The sequence below is a fragment of the Alosa alosa genome, unplaced genomic scaffold, assembly GCF_017589495.1.
Source record: "Alosa alosa isolate M-15738 ecotype Scorff River unplaced genomic scaffold, AALO_Geno_1.1 AALO_1.0_unplaced_4, whole genome shotgun sequence".
NCBI classification, from domain to species: domain Eukaryota; kingdom Metazoa; phylum Chordata; class Actinopteri; order Clupeiformes; family Clupeidae; genus Alosa; species Alosa alosa.
The window spans coordinates 383,498-405,083 of NW_025962543.1; the positions used below are offsets into that span (position 1 = coordinate 383,498).

General features: G+C 18.1%; 1 protein-coding gene and 1 pseudogene across 1 annotated transcript; one reads left to right on the forward strand and one right to left on the reverse strand.

Annotated features, from left to right (window-relative positions):
- The first annotated feature begins 267 nt into the window (after window positions 1-267).
- On the forward strand, window positions 268-15,404 carry LOC125290336 (annotated as a pseudogene).
- A 4,451-nt stretch (window positions 15,405-19,855) lies between these two features.
- Window positions 19,856-20,531, reverse strand: LOC125290341 (heat shock protein 83-like). Its single transcript, XM_048237166.1, has 2 exons — window positions 19,938-20,531; window positions 19,856-19,891 (listed from the first exon to the last, which is right to left on the reverse strand). The coding sequence occupies exons 1-2, from the start codon at window positions 20,529-20,531 to the stop codon at window positions 19,856-19,858; spliced, it is 630 nt and encodes a 209-aa protein (XP_048093123.1).
- Between the last annotated feature and the right edge of the window lie 1,055 nt (window positions 20,532-21,586).

Here is a 21,586-nt window from a genome sequence, read left to right on the forward strand (position 1 = left end):
TCAACTTTAAATTGTGCAGATAATTCTGGTGCTAAAACCTTGAAAATTATTGGTATAAAAGGAATGAATACAAGTTTAAATAAATTAAAAAGTGCAGGTATAGGTTAGTTAGTAACAGTAACTGTAAAAAAAGGGAAACATGAACTAAGAAAAAAGATTTGATATGCAATTATTATAAGATAGAGAAGACCTTATAATAGAGCAGGATCTGCTCCTTTAATTTTTGAAGATAATGCTGCTATATTACTAACTAAAACTACAGATAGTATGGATGTAAAAGGTTCTTCAATTTCAGGTCCAGTAGCTAAAGAATGTGCAGAATAGTGACCTAAAATAGCAGCATGTTCACCTACTATAGTATAATTAATTAATTAATAAATTATCTCCCTAATTTTTTCATATTAAGAGATACTTGTTCAATATTATTATTATTTTCTATATGATTATAATTAAACTATTCATTAATTTCTTTAAATTGTATAGGTCAATTATTTATAACTGCTCCTATAACACCTCCATTAATTTCTGAATTTTTACAATGATAAGGAGTCATAGAAAGATAATGTTTTTCAAATTTTTCTAAATCTTTCTGTTTTAAATTTATGATATTATTTATAAAATCTTTCTTATATTTATCTTTAACTCTTAATATAATACATTTAATAGTAATTAAAGTATTTCTTATATAATTTCCTATTTCCTTTAACTAACCATTATAATTCTATTTTGTTATATTCCCTAACTATAATATTATATCACCTACAATAATTCCAGCTTTATCAGCTGCTCCTGTTTTAACTAATTGAGAAACTACAAGAAAACCTTCATTAATATTAGGATCAAGATTATTAGTTTCAACAGTGTCTCTTTCTATAATAGAAAGATAATTAATATTTTCAGTTAAATTATCTATATGAAAGTCAAAATTATTATTCTAAGAATAATCATTATTAAAAAACATATCTATTTTATCATATGATTTTTCTTTATAGTTTTTTTCTTTTTCTAATTTTTTCCTTTTTCTTTCATATGCTAACATGATACTAATAGAAGGATGAATTTCTTCTACTATAATAAAATTCCTTTCTTTATACTATATAGAACAAGGAATACAACAAATTCTTGGTAATTGTGACTTTAATATTAATTTCTTCTTATTAATAAATTCATTAATTAATAGTTTAGGTCTAATTATATTATTTTCTAAAGCAAATATTCCTTCTATAATATTATTTAAACAGAAAATACATTTTTTTATTAAATTTATTTTTTCTTTTTTTATAAAAGTTGAATTTATCTATTTTATATCATCATCTGTAATATAAACTCTTTCTCCTATAAAAACATGATATTCTTTTAACTATTCATAATCATAATTTTCTTTATTAAGTTCTTCTTTAGAATGTTTATTTTTATTTCTTTTCATAAAAAGATAAAAATATATTTATTTTAAAAAATAAAAAAATTACTAATTAAAAAAATTAATTAAATTTAAAAAATAAATAGATATATATAGCCCAAATTCTGTTATTAAAAATACATTAAACTAAATATATTTATTTTCAAAGTTTGTTTATATTATTTCTCAACTCTTTTATTAAAAATAAAAGATTTTCTTTCTGTTTATATAAACATATCAATTAATAATAGATTTTTTCAAATCAACTTTTTTTTATGAAAATATTCCTGGAACTTCCAACATGTTTATTGATATAATTATTATAAATAATTATAAGTACACATGGTGTATTTCATATATCTATTTATCTTTATTCAATAAAATAATTCTTTCATTAAGATATAAAAAGAATTATTCTATTGAATAAAAATATCAAATTTAAAAAATAAAATAATAAAAATATTAAAAATAAATATAAACCATATTAAATTTTAGTTGTAGATAATACTATCATATATCTTCCTTCTTCAATAAATTCAAAGATAATTCCAGATAAGTAGAATGAATATAATATTAATAAATATTTAAATGTATAATATCAATCTTCTTTATATTTTTCAAAACAAAAAATAATTTTCTTTCTCTTCTTAATATTACAATAAACTTTAAAATCAAAACCTAATTTTTTAATATAATTTTTATCAACAGGTTGTAATAAACAACATTCAGTTTTTATAATATAATCTTTAAATTCTCCATAAGATAAATAATTAACAAAATTAATCTATTGATCTTTTTGAATAAAAAGAATTATTAATGTTATAAATAAAATACTATGCCAAATTAAATTAAATAAAGAAATAACTCATAAAAGAATTAAAATGTTATTTCTATTTAATATATAGTTTATTATATATACTATATGTAATATAAACTATATACAATATCAAAATAATAAAAATATTTTTGGATAAGTTATATAATATAATATAAACCAAAATGAACTTATGTCTCATAATATATATATTATTTTAAAAATTATTTTATATATAAAAAATATATTATTTGTTGTATATAAAGTAGACATTATTTTTATATATTTTGTGTAAAAATTAATAATAAAAATTCTAAAAATTATTTAAGTAATATTGTATATGCAATTCCTAATAAAATAAAAAAAATAAAAAATCCTAATAAAACATAAAATATTCTTTTTGTTTTTCTACTAAATCATGCAGGTTTATTATTTATTAAATATTCTTCTAATTCTTTCTTATCAAATTCTAAAGCAGCAGAAAAATGTAAATGTAAATGTGTCTTACAATTATCTTTTTTATTTGAACATGAAATAACTATACATGCACTATCATTAACTTTAGTTTTAATCTTAGTAGGATAATTATTTCCAGATAGATCCTATGATAATATTTTATTTTCTGGTATATCACTATAATTAATAGGTGAACCTCTATCATTCATACTTATATCTTTTTTAGAACATTCTTTTCCTGAAAAAATAGAAATATTAATTTCTGTTTTACCTGTTGCAATTGCATGTATTATAATATTATGTGCATCTTTTAATGGAGATTTAAATAGTTGATAAGTACTTTCTTTATCAGAATAACCTAATATATTAGTTTCTAATAAATTTCTCTATTTTAAATTAAAAACTGTAAACATTTTATCATTATTTTTAAATTTACTATACTAACTCTAACTCTATAATGCTGTAGTAATAAACTATAATTCAACTGTATTCATTTGTATATATCCATCTGGTAATTTATTAACAGATAATATTCCAACTTTAGGTGTAATTAAAGCATAATTAATCAATCTATTATAACTACCATCATGATTCATATCTGGTATTGATGATACAATAAGTCCTCCACTTTCCATATTTACTTTAACAATATTCTAATTAATAGAAATATTTCCCTTTATACTTTTTGGTAAATCAATTCCTTCATCCATACATTTATATGAACATCTAACTTGTCCTCCAAATGGTATTATTGTTTCTGGACACATAAGGACACAATAAACTAATTCCTCTTTTTTATTTAAGATAATATTAATAATTAATAAAAGAATAATCATAATTTATATGTATTTAGTGTTATTAAAATTAATTTATTCTTACATAAATTTATATTTTTTATAATTTTATTTTTTAAAAAATTTTAAATTTAATAAATTATAAAAATTTAAATTTAAAAAATTTAATAGCCTAATTTATATTTATTTTCTTAACATAAATTAATTAATTAAAATAGATTTAATTGCGAATTTTCTTAATCTGATTATTTATTTCACTTATTTCTTTATATTTAAAAATACTTATTCCATAAAATTTCATTATTTTATCTAAATTTTCATATTGTTCATCTTGTACTAAATTAATAGCTAAACCAAATTTTCCAAATCTACCTGATCTTCCTACTCTATGTAAATAATCTTCATAACTTTTAGGAAAATCATAATTAATAACCATACTTAAATTTATTATATCTATTCCTCTACTTAATACATTTGTTGTTACTAATATTTTATTTTCTTTATTTAAAAATTTTTGAAAAATATTTTTTCTTTCATTAAAATCTAATCCGGAATGTGTAAATATAACATTAATATTTCTTTTTTTCAATTCTTGTACTACTAATTCTACTTTTTCACTATTAAAACAAAATATAATACACTGTATTATCTCCATATTTGTTATTATATTAACTATTTCTTGTATTTTATCTTCATTTTTTAAAATTTTATAAAACTAAATAATTCCTAAAAAATTAATCTAATCCTAACACTTAACTATAATAGATTTCATACAATATTTTTTTAAAAAATCAGTAGTCTATTTAGGATAAGTAGAACTAAAACAAATTATTTGTAAATTCTATTTTTCATTTAAAATATTCATTATATACTATGTAGTCTAACACATTCCACTTCTTCCTAATAATCTATCAACTTCATCTATTATTATACTTTTTATATTCTTTATATTTATTGAATTAGATGATAAATAATCTAATAATTTACCAGGTGTTGCAACTAAAATATGAACATTATTATATCCTTTATTATTATAAAAATTATCATTTAAACTTAAAGAATTTTTATATGTTCTTTCATATATATTAGTTATACCACCTGTTAATAATCCACATTTTAATTCTTTAATATATTTTCCTATATTTTTAATAGTATTAAGTGTCTATATAGCTAATTCTTTAGTAGGTACTAATATAATAGTCTAAATATTTATATAATTTAAATTTAATAACTAAATACTAGGTATAACAAAAGCTGCAGTTTTTCCACTTCCATTTTTAGCCTAAGCAATAATATTTTCACCTTTTAATATTAATGGAATTGTTTTCTACTATATAATAGATGGTAAATCAAAATCTAATTCTTTTAATGCAGTAATTATTTCTTGTTTTATTTTATAATCTGAAAATCTTGAAGAACTATCAAAGTTTATAACATCCTTAAGTAGATCTTCCTAAGTGAGTTTAACATTTTTAATTTCTTCTTTAAGATTCTCATATATATTACTTGTATTGACAAGTTCATTATCTTCTGTATTTAAATAATTTGTTGGATTAAGTAAATTGTTTTTATTCTTTCCCATAACTCTCTTTGCTTGTGTTTATTAAAATAAAATAATTATAATAAAAATAATAATTTTTATATACTTTACTGATAAAATTAATTAATTTTTATAAATGATGTCTAATAAAAAATAAATATTTTGATTAATAGGTACATAATTTTTCTACATTTCTTCAGAAATAATATTATATAAATCTTCTTTTTTTGGCATTAATAATTTTATACCTTCAAAATAATCAAGTCATTGTTTTATTTTTTCTTTTTTAATAAATTTATATATAGTTTGTCTTGAAGATTCACTTATTATATTAGAAAATAATTTTAAATAATTTTTTTTATTTTCAGATTCTTTATCATAAATACAAGTATAACAAATATTATTTTTAGTATTATTATTAAAATGTTTAATAATATAACTATATAAATTTTCACTTATATTAATAAAATTTGAATTATTATTTGAAATAATATTTCCATGTATACACTACATATTACTATAATTAATTTCATTTGTATTATTATTTGAAAAATTTAATTTATATAATCAATATTTTGGTATTTTTATTGTTTTCTTTTTATTATTTTTTAATAAATCATTTAAAATATATTCTATATGATTATTTTTAGTTTTATATTTTTTATAAATTAAGATATAAGGTTGATAATATTTTAAACTATCAATATTAACTTTATTAACACATTCATCATTATACTAATATCAACAATTATTCTAAGGATTTCTAGAAATAGAATAATAATGTCCATAATTTAACTATCCACTATGTACAATTATTCCTATTAATTGATAATTAGAATCTTCTTTATTTTTACTTTCATCTGTTAAAAAATTAGATAAATCTAAATTTTCTATAGGAAAATCTATAGAAGTATAAACTTTACTACCACCTCAAGTAGTACTATGTTTAAATCTTTTTAAATGTATAGTTAAAATTTCAGGTAATTTATAATATTTAGTAATTTTAACTGTTTCAGTAAAATCACAACATATTTCACAGAAATAAGAAGATTCTCCATCTTTTTGAGAAAATATTTCTTCTTTAAAGTATCATTCTAATAAATTATATAAAGGTATACCATCTCTAAATCCGAATCAATCTAGGACTGAATTTAAAAATTCTATTTTTGAATTTGAATTTAAATCTAAAGATATTTCTATTGTATCTACTATTTGATCTTTATTTATATTACATTTTTTACAAATTATTTTAGAAATTAATTTTCCATTAAAAATTTCTTTAATTATACTATGTTTATTTGGATATTTTGTTCTATATAGTTTAGGAAGACTTATAGTAAAGTCATGATTTTTATTAGGAATATGTTGAAGATTATTTTTTGCTTTAAAAATATTTTCTTCTAAATTATATAATCTATACATTAAGCCTTCTATTTCTTCAGACTATGGATCAATATTTAATCTAATATATTTTTTATCTGATTTAGAGGAATTAAATCTTCTTTTATTATAAGTTAATATATCTGCAGTTTTATCTATTAAATTATCTATATAATCTTTTATAATAAAAATATGATCATTTTCTTCTATTTCATAAGATAATAATTCGTCCATATAAGCTATTAAGAAGCTATATAGTTCATGAGTATCTTGTTGACTATAAGGAGTAAAATATTTATAAGATTCGCAAATATTTAAATGAATTTCTTTAGGATTAATAGTTTTATATTCTCTTAATCAGATAATTTTATATAATATGGAGAGATTTTCTAATAAATTTGGTTTATAGTAATGAGTAGGATTAAGATATAAGTGTTTAAATTGATTTAAGTTTGTTAATAATAAGGCTAAAGAAGGAATATTTATTAATACTTGTAGTAATGAGTTCATATAGCAAGTATTACCTACATTTATTAAGCCTGAAATAAAACGAATATTATTTAACATATATTTAAGATTTGGTTCATTTTTAAATAAAGTTAAGAAATCTTTAGAGATTAGATGAGTAGGTAAGGAAATTTTATTATTATTTAGAATTAATTTTGAATTATAATGTTTATAATTAATATAATATTGTCCATTATTATTTTCCAATTTTATTTTTTTAATTATTTTATTACAAATAATACATGATAAAATTCCTAAAATAAAATCTATATATAAAAAATGTTTAGTATTATTATAATGCGATTTAACATGATTTTTTTCTGATTGATTACAGCAAATAGTTGCACAATCTATGCAGAATCATGATCTATCTAATTGAATATTATTATTACATAATTCACAGCATTCTATAATAGTTTTATCTTTTAGAATAAAAACAGATATCATTTTAATTAATTTATTTTGAAAATTTTGTTTTTTAATATATTGATGATGTATACATTGATTATTTATATTCATTTAAAATAATTTTAGTGTTTAAATTTAATTTATTTCAATAAGGGAAAAATTAAATTTAAATTATTTTTTATATAATTTTTTATTTGATAATTTTCATTTTTATTTAAAAAAATTAATTTTTGGGAAATGCATTCATTTATTATATTATTAAAGATATTAAAATTTCTTAGGATTAATTTTTCTTTACATTTATTGAACAAAGTTTTAGGAGTATAAGGAGTTAAATTATTTTTTATATTTTGAAAAATTAATTCTAAAATATTTTTATGTTTATTGGTTAGAGCAGATAAAATTAATTTTATTTCTGTTATATTTAGAATTAATTTATTATTAACAATGAAATCAATATTATTTATTTCATCTATATAATCTGAAGTATATTTTGTAATATCTAATAAGTATATGAAATTATTTATTAAAAAATTTTGATTAAGAATATATAAAGAATTTATATTATCAATTAGAATAATTAAAGAAATTTTTATTTTATTAAATTTTTGTAATAATTTATAATTATTTATATGGATTATTAATAAATTTTCTTTTTTATTTTCTATTAATTTTATTTCTTTTTTATCTATAGGGAATAAATAAATTTTATTTTTTATAGAATTTTTTATATAATTTTTTACAAATAAATTTTTAGATCCATAACCTATTAGAGCAATATTAAAGATTGAAATTATATTATTTATTTTTTCAAAGGGATAATTTATTATTTTATTAGAATTATTTATTAATTTAAAATTAATTTCATTTAGAAAATTAAAATTTATTAATTTTTCTTTATATTTATTTAAATATTTTTTCATAAAATTAATTTTATTTTTAATGTTTGAAAATGAAAATGATTTAGAAAAAAAATTAAAAAATGAAAAATTTATAAAGGAGGAAGAAGAGATGAGTAGAGAAAAATATATTAAATTAAATACTGTAGTATTATCAAGTGGAAATAATGATAAAATAGAGAAATATATGATTATATATGAAGAAATATATAAATTATGTATAAGAGAGGTTAAATTAGATTTTATTATGGTAACATTATATAAAATAATAAGATGTAGGCCAAAAATATTTTTTAAATTTTTAATTAAATTTTTAAAAAATGGGGAGAGTATAAGTAGGGTTAAGCCAATGATAGAGATTATAAAAAAATTATCTATTAGAAAAAAATTTATAATAGGATTTTTATAGGAATTAAAGGGGATAAATATATCTAAGAATTTAATGAATATAATAGAGGTTATAATAAAGAAGAGATATATGTTAAGGGAAGAAATAGAAATATTTTTAAATATTTTTTTAGAATTTATTTCAGATTCTAAAAATAATAGTGAGATGTCATTACCGTCATAGGTATATAGAATAATATTAACATTATTAAGATTTAATATTAAGAAAGGAGAGAAATTAGAAATTAAAGAAAGAGAAAAAATTTACAAATTATTTAAACATACAAAGCATGATATATATTAGGATAAAATTTATAAATTTATTGATTAATAATTTTATTTCTTAGATAATTTATTTTACTTTTGGAGAAGAATTTCAATTTATTAAATGATACATTTAATAATTCATTAATATCATGAGTATTTTTTCCTAGACTAACTAATTCTTTCATAAATTCATCATATTTTTCTAATTTTTTCAATTTTTTTGAATTAATTTTTATTAGTCCTAGGATGACTCTAAAAATTATTTTTTCACCTTCTAATATTAAGCAATCTCAAATTCTTAAGACGCTTTCTATAGGGAGACAAGTTATAAAGACGGAAAGAATTCAAGATACAAGTATACCGTCTAATTCTATGTTTAGAGATATTATTTTTTTATAGATTAAATTACAGTAACTTTTTAATAATAATTTTAAGACTTGGATATCTTTTAATAAATTTTCAAAATTTTTATTATAGTATCCGTCTTGAAAAATTTCTTCAATTAATATTTTTAAGGCTCAGAAGGCATATTCTTCGTCTAGATATAGGAGAAATATGCCAGCAATTAGATTAAAGCCTTGACAATAGCCTATATTTAAATTAGATTTAGCGTATTTTTCTAGGACTCTTTGAAGTTCTAATTGTCCTATTTTAAGTTGAAAGAAGGGATGATTTTGAAAAGTTCTTGTTATATCTTTTTTTATTTGAGTTTTTCAATCTAGTTCTAATTCAGAGTCTAGATCTAGATTTAATTTTTCATAATAATTTTCAACAAATTTTTCTTTATATTTTTCTATACCGAGCATTTGAATTCAAAGAGATGCTCTATATTTAGGAGAGATACCTTTACGGATTAAGAATTTATATTTATTAGCATTTTTTCCATTAATATAAATTATATTTCTTTTTTTATTATTAGGATGGGATCTATCAGTGATTTTATGTTCACTATGATTAAATTTTTCTAATAATTTTTCTCATTTATTTTTTCCAAAATCAATATAACTTTGATAATTTTTATATCAAATTCAATATTTATCAACATCAGAAATTGTTTCATTATTATTTAAAGAGTTATTTGAAAATATAAACCCATGATTTTCTTTAGTATATCAATCTTTATTATTTTTATAATGAAAATTATCTAAATTATTTATAAAACTATTTTTATTTATTTTTTCCATAATAATATTTATATTTGTGTTTTTAGCATAAAAATTATTATTATGCAGATGTAGGAAGTAAAAACAGTAATAGAAAATAAAAAGAAAAGTAAATTAGAATTATGTAAATATTTATAGGACAATATATTTCTTATATCATTTTCAGAGTAGAACAATGAGGAAATTTTATATATAATGGAATATTACATGGAGATATCTATAAAAGAAAAGATAAGTTAGAATTTATTTTTAAAAAATTTAAATAAGAAATATAAGAATAATTATGTATAGATAATGAATGTGATAGGAAGAATGAACAATAAGATGAGAGAAGTAGAAAGTAATTATTTATATGAGTATTACAAAGATATATTATGAATATTTAAGAATAGAATAAGTGAAAATTATAATTTTTTATTATTTTATATAGAAATTTACAATAAATTAATGGAAAATTATATAAATCATGGGAGTAATGAGTAGATAATGGAGGGAATAAAATTTTATTGAAGTAATTTATTTAGATTAGGGAATGACAAGATTGAAATTAATTAGTTTTTATTATAGAATAAAATTATATAGAATTTTTAGGAAAGGGGATTTTATGGAATGGGATATTTAATTTTATGATAGAACAAGATAATAAAATGTAATAATAATATATAGAAGGGAGATATTTATATTTTTATAGATAATTGTATAAGATATTATAAGGAGATAAATGAATATTTATTATTATTTACGTATTAGATTATAAAATATTATTATTTATAGGAGATAGATAAAAAAATTTTTTTAGAAAATTTTTCTATGATATAGATAAGATATTATGAGAATGAAATTATAGAAAAGTTATAGGATATAAATATACATTTAGATATTGAATGTAATATTAAGGGATTAATTGGATTAATTAATGAGGAAGAATTGAGTGAAATATTTAGTATATATTTTTTAGATGATTTAGAATATGAGAATATGATAGAAAGTATTAAGAAGATATATAAAATTACGGAAAATAAAAGTATAAGTATTAATTATTTTATTAGATGAATATTATAGAGTAAAATTATTGAGATAGATTTAGAGGAAATTATTAATATATTAGAAATTAATTTATTTATTATTGTTAGAGAGATAATAAACAATAGAAAAGATGACAATTTTTTAATAGATTGTAAAGAGAAAAAATATAAGAGAAAAATTTTAGAGGTTGAATAGGTTAAAGTTGAAGTTAAAGAAAATGAATAGAATGATGAATAGAATATATATAAAGAAGCATAGAAGATATTATAGGAAAGAATAAATATAAAAAATCTTAAGGAAAAAGAAGAGGAAGAAAATTATATAAAGAATATTTTATTGGAAGAATAGAATGAAGTTATATTAGTAGAGGAGGAAAATAATAATATTTTTATTGAAGAAGAAGAAAATAATAATAATAATAATAATATATAGTGAAAAGAATTTTCAGATTTAATTTATATGAATATATAGAGAGAAAATGATTTAAGATTAGAATAGAATTATATAAAGAGAAATGAATATATTATAGAAATATGTAGAAATTTTATGAAATATGAAGAACATATATTTTTATATAGATAGAAGATAAAAAATACTTTTTAGAGAAAATCCAAGAAAGAAATTTTATCTTTAATGAATTAGAAAGATAAAAAGATAAATAAAAATATTGTTACATAGTAGAAAGATATAGAATCTATAGGAATATCTATAATAGATAAAAAGAAAGATTAGAGTTTTATAGAAGGAATAAAAAGTTTAAATCTTAGTAGTAATAAGGAAAGTGAAAATTTAGATTTATTTAAAGATATATCATCTATATAGAAGAAAGAAAATAAATTATATAGTGAAAATTTAGATTTATTTAAAGGTGTTTCTAATAATAAAGATAAAAAAAATAAAATAGAGGACAAGAATTTAGATTTATTTAAGAATTTATAATATTTTTATTTTTTATTTATATAATAAATATTTATTGTCACTTTCTATGGAGTTTATATTCCAATTAATCTTAAAAAAATATTTTATTCCTTTATAAATAAGAATTATAAGGGAGGGAAAGTTTTTTTTCATTAAAAGTTTTTAATAATAATATTTTTATATTAATTTAATTTATCCTTTTTTATTTAGATTATTTTAAATAAAAATTATTTTTTCTAATTTTTCTAAATACTTTTACAGCATAATATTTTTAATATATCAATTTCTCCTTTAAATTTATCACTCTATATACTTACATTATTCATTATGAATGTTCAAATATTTTCACAATATTTAAAGGAATCTAAATTTCCTATTAATTTTCCTTTATTTTTCATATTATTTAATTCTTCTTCTATAACTTCATCAAATATATCAAATACCTATTCTGCAAATTTTACATCTATTAATTCTTCTTTTATCATTTGATCTAAACTTAAAAATAAAGCTTCACCAAGTACACATCTTCTATACAATTTTATATTTTGATTAGTATCCATAAAAAAATAATTTACTTTGTGTTTTTTTTAAAAATATGAAAATAAATTTATTTTTTTTAGAATTAGTACAATTAGATAGATTACAAAAAATATATGAATTATTTAATGATAATCCATTAACTGTATCATATAATAAAATAAATTCTATAAATATTGATGATGAAAAATGAAATAATATAAAAAATATTATTAGAGATTATAATATAAATATAAATAAAATAAAACAAACAGATGAATTAATAATAAATCTTCATAATTTTAATGAATATTATAAAGTTATTCCTTCATCATATAAAATATTAGATATAGATATAGTTCAAATTCTTTTTTTAATTATATATAATAATACATATAATTATATTCTTTCTATAAATGTTATAACATTATTATTAAATAAATTAATAAACCCATTTAATATAGAAAATTTTTCAATTTATTCAACTTTAATTTTAAAATTATTAATTGAATATGATGATGATTCAATATTATTTTTTAATAAATTAGAACAAAATAATATTTAGATTTCAGATTTTTCTTCTTAGATAGATAATTGATTGAAAAAATTTTTTATAAATTTTTTTTCTTTTCAATTTATTTCTTAGTTAATTCTTTTATTATTAAATACTGATTTTAATATTTTATTATATACAATCCAAATATTAATTTGATTAAAGAAAACTCCTTTATTATTAGAATCAAATATAAAAAAAGATCTTTCTTTATATTTTAAAAATCCATCTTTTTATTTTAATTATGCATTAGAATATATAGAATATGCTTATAGAAATAATATAATAGAAGAATTTAATTCTCAATTAATTACTATAGAAATATTTTTTAAAAATTTTGATTTAAATATTCATCTTAAAAAATATCGAAATCTTTATAATATTAAAATAACAAAATTAAATAAAAAGAAAAAAAGTAGTTTAACAGTAGACTTTTATCCCAATAAAGAAGATTTTACTCTTAATGAAAATATTTTTAATTCTTTTAATTCTTTCAGTAATAGTTTAAAATCTTTTATAGATACTAATCCATTAGAGAATAATATAATAATAGAAGAATATCTTTTAAAATTATCTACTAAAAAATATCTTAGAACTCAAAAATTAAAAAGAAAATGAGTTAAAATTAAAGATAATTTTATATTATATTCTAAATCACCTGACGATAATATTAATACTAAAATTTATAATTTATTAGATGCTCTTTTACAAGAAATAGAAAAAACTATTGACAATAAAATATTTTACGGATTTAAACTTGAAGTTTTTCATAAAAGAAAAATGAAAAGTTTAATTTTCTTTAATGAAAATAATAATTCTAGAAAAAAATTGAATTTTTTCTTTAATAAAAAAGTATAAAATTATTCGATATATCACAACAAAATATTAATTAATTAAATTTATAAATAACACAGAAATGAATATAAAAGATCAAATAATTACAATATTAAATAAAGAAAATTCCTTTATATTAAGTGAATTTATAAAAAATTATAATTTAAATTATAATATTTGTTATCCTATAATAAAACAATTATCAGATTATGATTTAGTAGAATTAATACCAATAAATAAAGAAATTCCAATAATACTTTCAGCAGGTGAAAACTGTATTAAAAATGGTTCAAATGAATTACAATTGTATAATTATTTAAAAGAAAATAAATCTTATAATACTCAATTAAATTTATTTAATAAAGATATTTTAAATTCTGCTTTTAAACAAAAATTAATTATAAAAAATAATAATATAATTACTTTAAATAATGAAAATTATATAGATATAAATCAACAATATTTAATAGAATTAAAAAATAATCCAGAAAATATAAATAAAGATATTTTATCTTTATTAATAAAAAATAAATATATTAAAATGAAAATAATAAAAGATTATAATATAAAATTAATTAAAAAAATAGAAAAATTTAATCTATAGCATAAGTTAACAGTAGAAATTCTAGAAAATAATGAAGAAATATCTTTAAAAAATATTAATCTTAATGGGTTAGGTTTAATTAATTAGTCTAATATAGGGTTTCTCCATCCTCTTAATTTATTAAAACAACAATTTAAACAAATATTTATAGAATTAGGATTTGCTGAAATGGAAACTCAAAATAATTATATAGAATCATCATTTTGAAATTTCGATACTTTATTTTAGCAACAAGATCATCCGTGTAGATTAGAACAAGATACATATTTTTTAGAAAGTAAAGATTATAATATTCCTTCAGATATATTAAATAAAGTTAAAAATATGCATGAAAATGGAGATGAAAATACTTATGGACTTAATACAGGATATTCTTGAGATATTAATGAAGCAGTTAAAAATGTATTTAGAACACATACTACAGCTGTAACAAGTAAAACATTATATAAATTATTTAAAAATAAAGATTGAAGACCGATAAGATTATTTTCTATAGATAAAGTATTTCGAAATGAAGAAACAGATTCAACTCATCTTAATGAATTTTTTCAAATAGAGGGTGTAGCAGGAGATTATAATATTTCATTTAAAGATTTATTAATAACTCTTAAAATATTTTTCAATAAAATAGGAATTAAAAAAATTAAATTTAAACCAACTTTTAATCCTTATACTGAACCTAGTGCAGAAATATATGGTTATTTTAAAAATAAAAATAAATGAATAGAATTAGGAAATTCTGGAATGTTTAGATATGAAATGTTAAAGCCATTAGGAGCTCCTGAAAATATTAATTTTATAGCTTGAGGTTTATCTTTAGAAAGAATTTTAATGATAAAATATAATATAGAAGATATAAGAATAATTCATGGAAATAAAATAAATATAAATTATTTAAGAAATCTTTCACCTTATAAAGAATTAATAAACACAATATAATAAATGAATAAAACTATTGAAGAAATATTAAAACATATAATAAATAAAAAAAGAATGAATATTATAAATAATTTATAGCATAGTAATGAAGAAATATTAGAAATAATTAATAAATTTAAAAATTATAATAATTAAATTAATTATCACAAATTATAAAATGAATATTTCTTTGTTTATTGATTTTCTTTATAAATTATTATATGAATTTAATATTTTTATTATAAAATTATATAATGAAAATAAAAATAATCTCCAAATAATTTATAAAAAAGCTAATAAAACTTCTCCTTCTACTATATTAGATAGAAATGGACAAATTTTTTTAATATCTAATATAAAATATTATTTTCCTAATATAGAAATAATTGCTGAAGAAGAAGATATTTCTATAAATAAAAATTATATATTAAATTTTAATATAAATTTTAGTATAAATGATATAAAGATATATATAGATCCAATTGATTCAACTTCTTCTTTAATAAAACAAGATTTAATTCCTGTTACAACAAGTATAGGAGTTATTGAAAAAAATAATTTCAGTCCTATTATTGGATTAATTTCTTATCCATTTAAAAATAATATTTATCATTGTTCTATATTAGAAAAATGTTATTATTTAAACAATGAAAAATTTAATTTTAATTGTAATAAAATTAATATTTTAACTAATAATTCTATTTCATTAAATGAAAAATCAGTTACTAAAGTATCGGGAGCTTGTCATAAATTTATATTATTAGTAACAGAAGATTATAAGGAATTAATTTTTAATCATCCTATACATTATTGAGACATATGTGGAAGTCATATATTTCTTATATAGAGTAATTGTATTATTAATTCTAATATTCCTATTGATTATAATAAAAATGATGAGCATATAACAATAAATATAATAAAAAATTAAATTATTTTATTCATTCTATCTAGCCTAATATTAAATTTCTTCCAGGCAAATCATCTATACAACAAGTATATAATAAAATTTTCTTTTTAGTTATATTAATATTATTTATTAGAACAAATCCATGTACATATCCATTATATAATTCTTTTTCATTTTTAGCAGAACTTATTGCAGCTATCTAATTAACATATTTCATATTTTTCATATCAATTTTTTTATAAATAAATCCACTATTCTTTTTTATTTTACTACCTATAGGTAATAATTCTTGAGGTAAAGATAAGGATTCTTCTAATATATAGAATGAAAGTTCCTATAAAGAATAAGTTCTTATATGAGTAGATAATTGTATTAGACTACTTTTAGGACCTTCAAAATATCTTTTTAGATTATCTTGATATATCATATCTCTATCTTGTTGAGTTAATTCTACTACACCATTTGATTTTAATACTTGTATTGTATTTATTTCTTTAAATTTAATAGTTATTTCTTTATATAATCTTTCATTATCAATAACTAAACAATAAGAAATATTAAAAAAATTAATAATCTATTTTAAAATATTAAAATCTCTTTCTAACTATATGAAAGAAGGAATATTAATATAATAAATTCCAGTTTTATCTTTATATAATTCTTGTATTTTATTAGATAAATTCTTTATACATTTAATATAATGTTTTTTATATTTATTATTAATAGACTAATAACCATAAAAAGATACAATAGGATTTTTTGCATCATATTCCTATCAGCTTAATATAACTTCATCCATATATTCTGCACTTATACTTCCAGGTATTGATAAAGTATTATTAATAGGATTAAGATCTATATATACAGGTTTCTATTCTTCTTTTATAGCTAAATTTAATAATGTCTAAGTAATACTTTTCTTTCCACTATTATTAAATCCAATTATTAATACTTTAACTCCAATATTATTATTCTATTTCATTAATTTATTAAAATAACTATTAATATTTAATAAATTTATCATATTAGTTTCTTTAGATTTATATATAGACACATCTCCTTCTTTTATTAATTTAATTTTACAATTTCCTCATGTAAATAATGCAAATTTTCATCCTTTAAAAGTATATTTTATATCTTTTAACAATAAACAACCAAATATTTCACATTGTCCACCTAATACTATTATATTAACAATACTATTATTTATACAATCAATTCTTAATTCTTCTTCTTTATTTAATGTAAAAATATTTTCTTCATTCATTATAAATTTGTGTTACTTAAACATATACTTATAATATTTTATGAATTTGAATTTATTAATAATCTATAGCTTGATCTAAAATATATAATTTAATTTTTTATTATTTTATTTTATTTTATTTTAAGTCCATTAAACATTCTTATGCTGTGATTTTAATGCTTTCTCTTCTTCTTTATTTCAAGTTTTTAAATTTAAGTTTTGTGCTAATTTCATATAAAAATAATTAATTATAAATTAAATCAAATTATTTTCTGAATTTAAAAAATTTTCATTGATTATAAAATCATCCTCTCTAATATTTTTTGATGATAAACAAAATATATTAAAATCTTCTTCTTCTTTGTCTTCTTCATTCTCCTAATGTACAAATAAATCTATTAAATTCATTACATTAAATTTATTCTTCTATACAGGACTTCTTGTTAATTTTTTAATAATATCTGGATTTTCTCTTATATTATTTATTATTTCTTGCTCCTTTTCATCATGTATAAATATACATCTATTATTGTATTTACAAAATTTCCCTTCATGATAATTTTTACATCTTAAACTTTTATAATTTTTTGTTTTAAATGTAAATCTAAGTTCATCTTCATTATGTGCAAATATACATCTATCTCCATAATGGCATTTTGTATTTAACAAATAAGATTTACAAAATTCTGTTTTATATAACTATGTCTTCTTTAATTCATGTTTAACTTTGTTAATATCTTTTTCTATTTTTTCCATAATTAATGTTGTAATGGAAAAATATTACGATTTATAATGTTTACATAAAAAACCGTTTTCATAAAAATAAATTATTAAAAATAAAAATTATAGTTTTTATGTAAAATTATTTTAAATATTTTCTTCATAAAATAAAAATTAATTAAAATAATCTAATTTTTCTTCATAAAATAAAAATTAATTAATCTATATCCTCTAACTTTTTATCTTCTATTAATTGTGATTGATCAATATTTTCTTGATTTTCTGTAAGATTACAAGAATCAGAAGCACCTAGACCATAAGATATTAATTTATATATTTTATTACTATAAGTATGAGTATTTTTTAAAGTAAAACCAGATGAAATGCAGGCAGTTTCAAATAATAACTAAATAATAGATGTTTCTTCTGGTAACTATTCTTCAAATAATTTTTTTATAATACTATGTTCAGGATTAATCTACATTATTCTTTTTCCCATCATAAACTAACTCATTGTATTATCTTTTAAAGCTTGAGCTTTCATAATTCTTTCAAAATTAGCAGTTCAACCATGTTCACTAGTAGCTAAAGCACAAGGAGAAGTACCTAAGTATGTTGAAACAGTAACTTTTTCTACAGCATCACCTAAAGTATCTTTTATTCTTTTACAAACATTTTCATAATCTTTTTGATATTGTTCTAATTGTAATTTTTCTTTTTCTACTATAGCAGAAGGAAGTGGAACATTTTCTTTACTTATACAGACTATATCTTTATCATTATATTTCTTTAACTATTGAATTGAATATTCATCTATAGGATCTAATAAGTAGAATACTTCTATGTTATGTTTTTTATAGAATTCCATAAATGGCATATTTTCTACTACTTCTTTACTTTCACCTGATACATAATAGATTTTATCTTGAGATTCTACCATTGTATCTAAATAATCATCAAAGGAAATGAATTCTCTTTTATTAGTAGATAGTCTTAATAGTTTTGATAATTGTTCTCTATGATCATTATCTTCATGTATACCTAATTTTATATTTTTACCAAACTATTCATAGAATATTTTATAATCTTCTAATTTATTTTCAGCTAAGTCTACAAATGTTTCAATTACTTTCTTTATTAAATGTTTCTTAATAGTTTCTAAAGCTTTATTACCTTGTAACATTTCTCTTGATACATTTAATGGAAGATCATTACAATCTACTATTCCTTTAACAAATCCTAGATAATCTGGAATTAAATATTCACATTCATCCATTATTAAGACTTTTCTACAGTATAATTTTATATTAGTTTTTTTCTTTTTAGATTGGAATAGATCAAATGGAGCTCTTTTAGGTATATATAACAATGAAGTAAATTCTAATACTCCTTCTATAGTGAAATGTTTTACTGTAAGATATTCTTCCCAATCATTACTTATTTCTTTATAGAATTTTATATGTTCTTCTTTAGTTATTGAATCTGGAGTTCTTTTCCATAATGGAACTATATTATTGATTTGTTCAAGACTTATTTGTTCTATTTGTTCTTTCTTTTCCTCTTCTTCTCCTTCTTTCTTTTCTTCTGTTACTTCTTCTACTTGAGCTTCATCTTCTTTAACTTCTTCTCCTTCTTTAGGTTCTTCTATTGTTGGGGTTTCTTCTTTAGGTTTATCTACCATCTTTTTTACTTCTAAGTATATTGGATATGAAATGAATTGTGAATGTTTCTTTATAATTTCTTTTAATTTTTTATCATCTAAGTATTCTTTACAGTTATCTTTAAGAGTTAATATTATCTCTGTACCTACATCCATTTCTTTAGAAGATTCTTCTATGGTGAAAGTTGAACCTGCTTCACTAGTCCATAAGTAAACTTTTTGCTCTTTGAATGATTTGGTATATACATCTACTTTATCTGCAACTAGATAAGCTGAATAAAAACCTACTCCAAACCTACCTATAAGTGACATGTCATCAGTCATTGATTGTTTAAATGCTTCAATAAATTCTTTAGTACCTGAATTAGCGATAGTACCTAATCTATTAGTTAATTCTTCTTTTGTCATACCACAACCTGTATCTCTTATGAGTAATTGTTGTTTATCTTCTTTATTTAAAGGAATAATTTCTATTTTTAAGTCTGATGTATTTGATATTTGATTTGTTAAAGCTTGATATTTCATTTTATCTAAAGCATCTGATGAATTAGAAATTAATTCTCTAAGAAAAACATCTTTGTTACTATAGAATGCATTAATTATTAAATTCATTAATTGTTGTATATCAGCATTGAATGTATGTGTTTCTTTTTTCATGATTTGATATTTTTATAAAAATTTTATTTAATTTTATATATTTTTAGAACGTTCTTAGAATTTAAAAATAAATTATTTAATTTAATTCAGAAGTGATTTTTCTTTGAATTTTTGATATATAATCAATTAATATTCTAATAGTTTGGAATTTTGTAATAATAATATCTGTTTGATTTTCTACATGTTTTAAAATATCGTCTCTATATATATTACAAAAATCTATTTGATAATCTAATTCTTGATTTAAAATATTTAAAGCAAATAAAGGCATTTTTGAAAAATTATTTTTTATTTTAAAATTTTCAGAAAGATAATTTTGAGTATTTTTAAAATTTTTATTTACTTTAAAAATATTATCTAAAATATCAGTTGATTTTGCTAATTCTATTATATTCTATTTTATTTCAACTATTTTTTGTTTTTCTTTTATATAATCATTTAAAGATAGAGTTTGTATTGATTGAATTTCATCTTGTTCTAATCGGAAAGGTAAATTATCTATATATGGAACTTCTACTTCTTCTTTTTCTTCTTTTTCTTCATTATTTTTTTGATTTTCTAATATATTTTTAAATTCAATATATTTATCGAATAATTCTTTACAAGCTAAACTATATAATTTTAATTTATCATAATTTAAGTCAATTTTTTTATTTAATAATTTTTCTTGTAAAGAACTTGAATTTATTTTATAATCAAAATTTTCTTGTTGAATAAAAGTTAATTTCTTTTGTAATAATTCTAAGTTAATATTAACATTATTTTTTATTTTTTCAAAAAAATTTATTATGTCATTTTTTTGATTTGGTTGTAATAAAATTTGATTACTAAAATCTATTGTAGCGATGGCTTCTTTTTGTAGATTTGTCATATTAGTAATATTATTATTTAACTAATCTTCCATAGATTTTAATTCATCATCATATTGAACTATTTTTATATTAGATATTGTTTTTATTTGATCCATTTTTTCTTTAATTGATTCGGAAAGTATTTCTATTTGAGAAATG

Excerpts from the sequence above, each read along its gene's own strand:
- LOC125290341 (XM_048237166.1), bottom strand. The coding sequence starts at position 20,531 with ATGAATTTAATAATTAATGCATTCTATAGTAACAAAGATGTTTTTCTT. Across the intron at positions 19,892-19,937 it reads ACTTAGAAGTAAAAAAGATG|AAGGAGAAGAAGTTAAAGAA; the intron begins GTAGATAAACCT and ends AAGAACCTAAAG.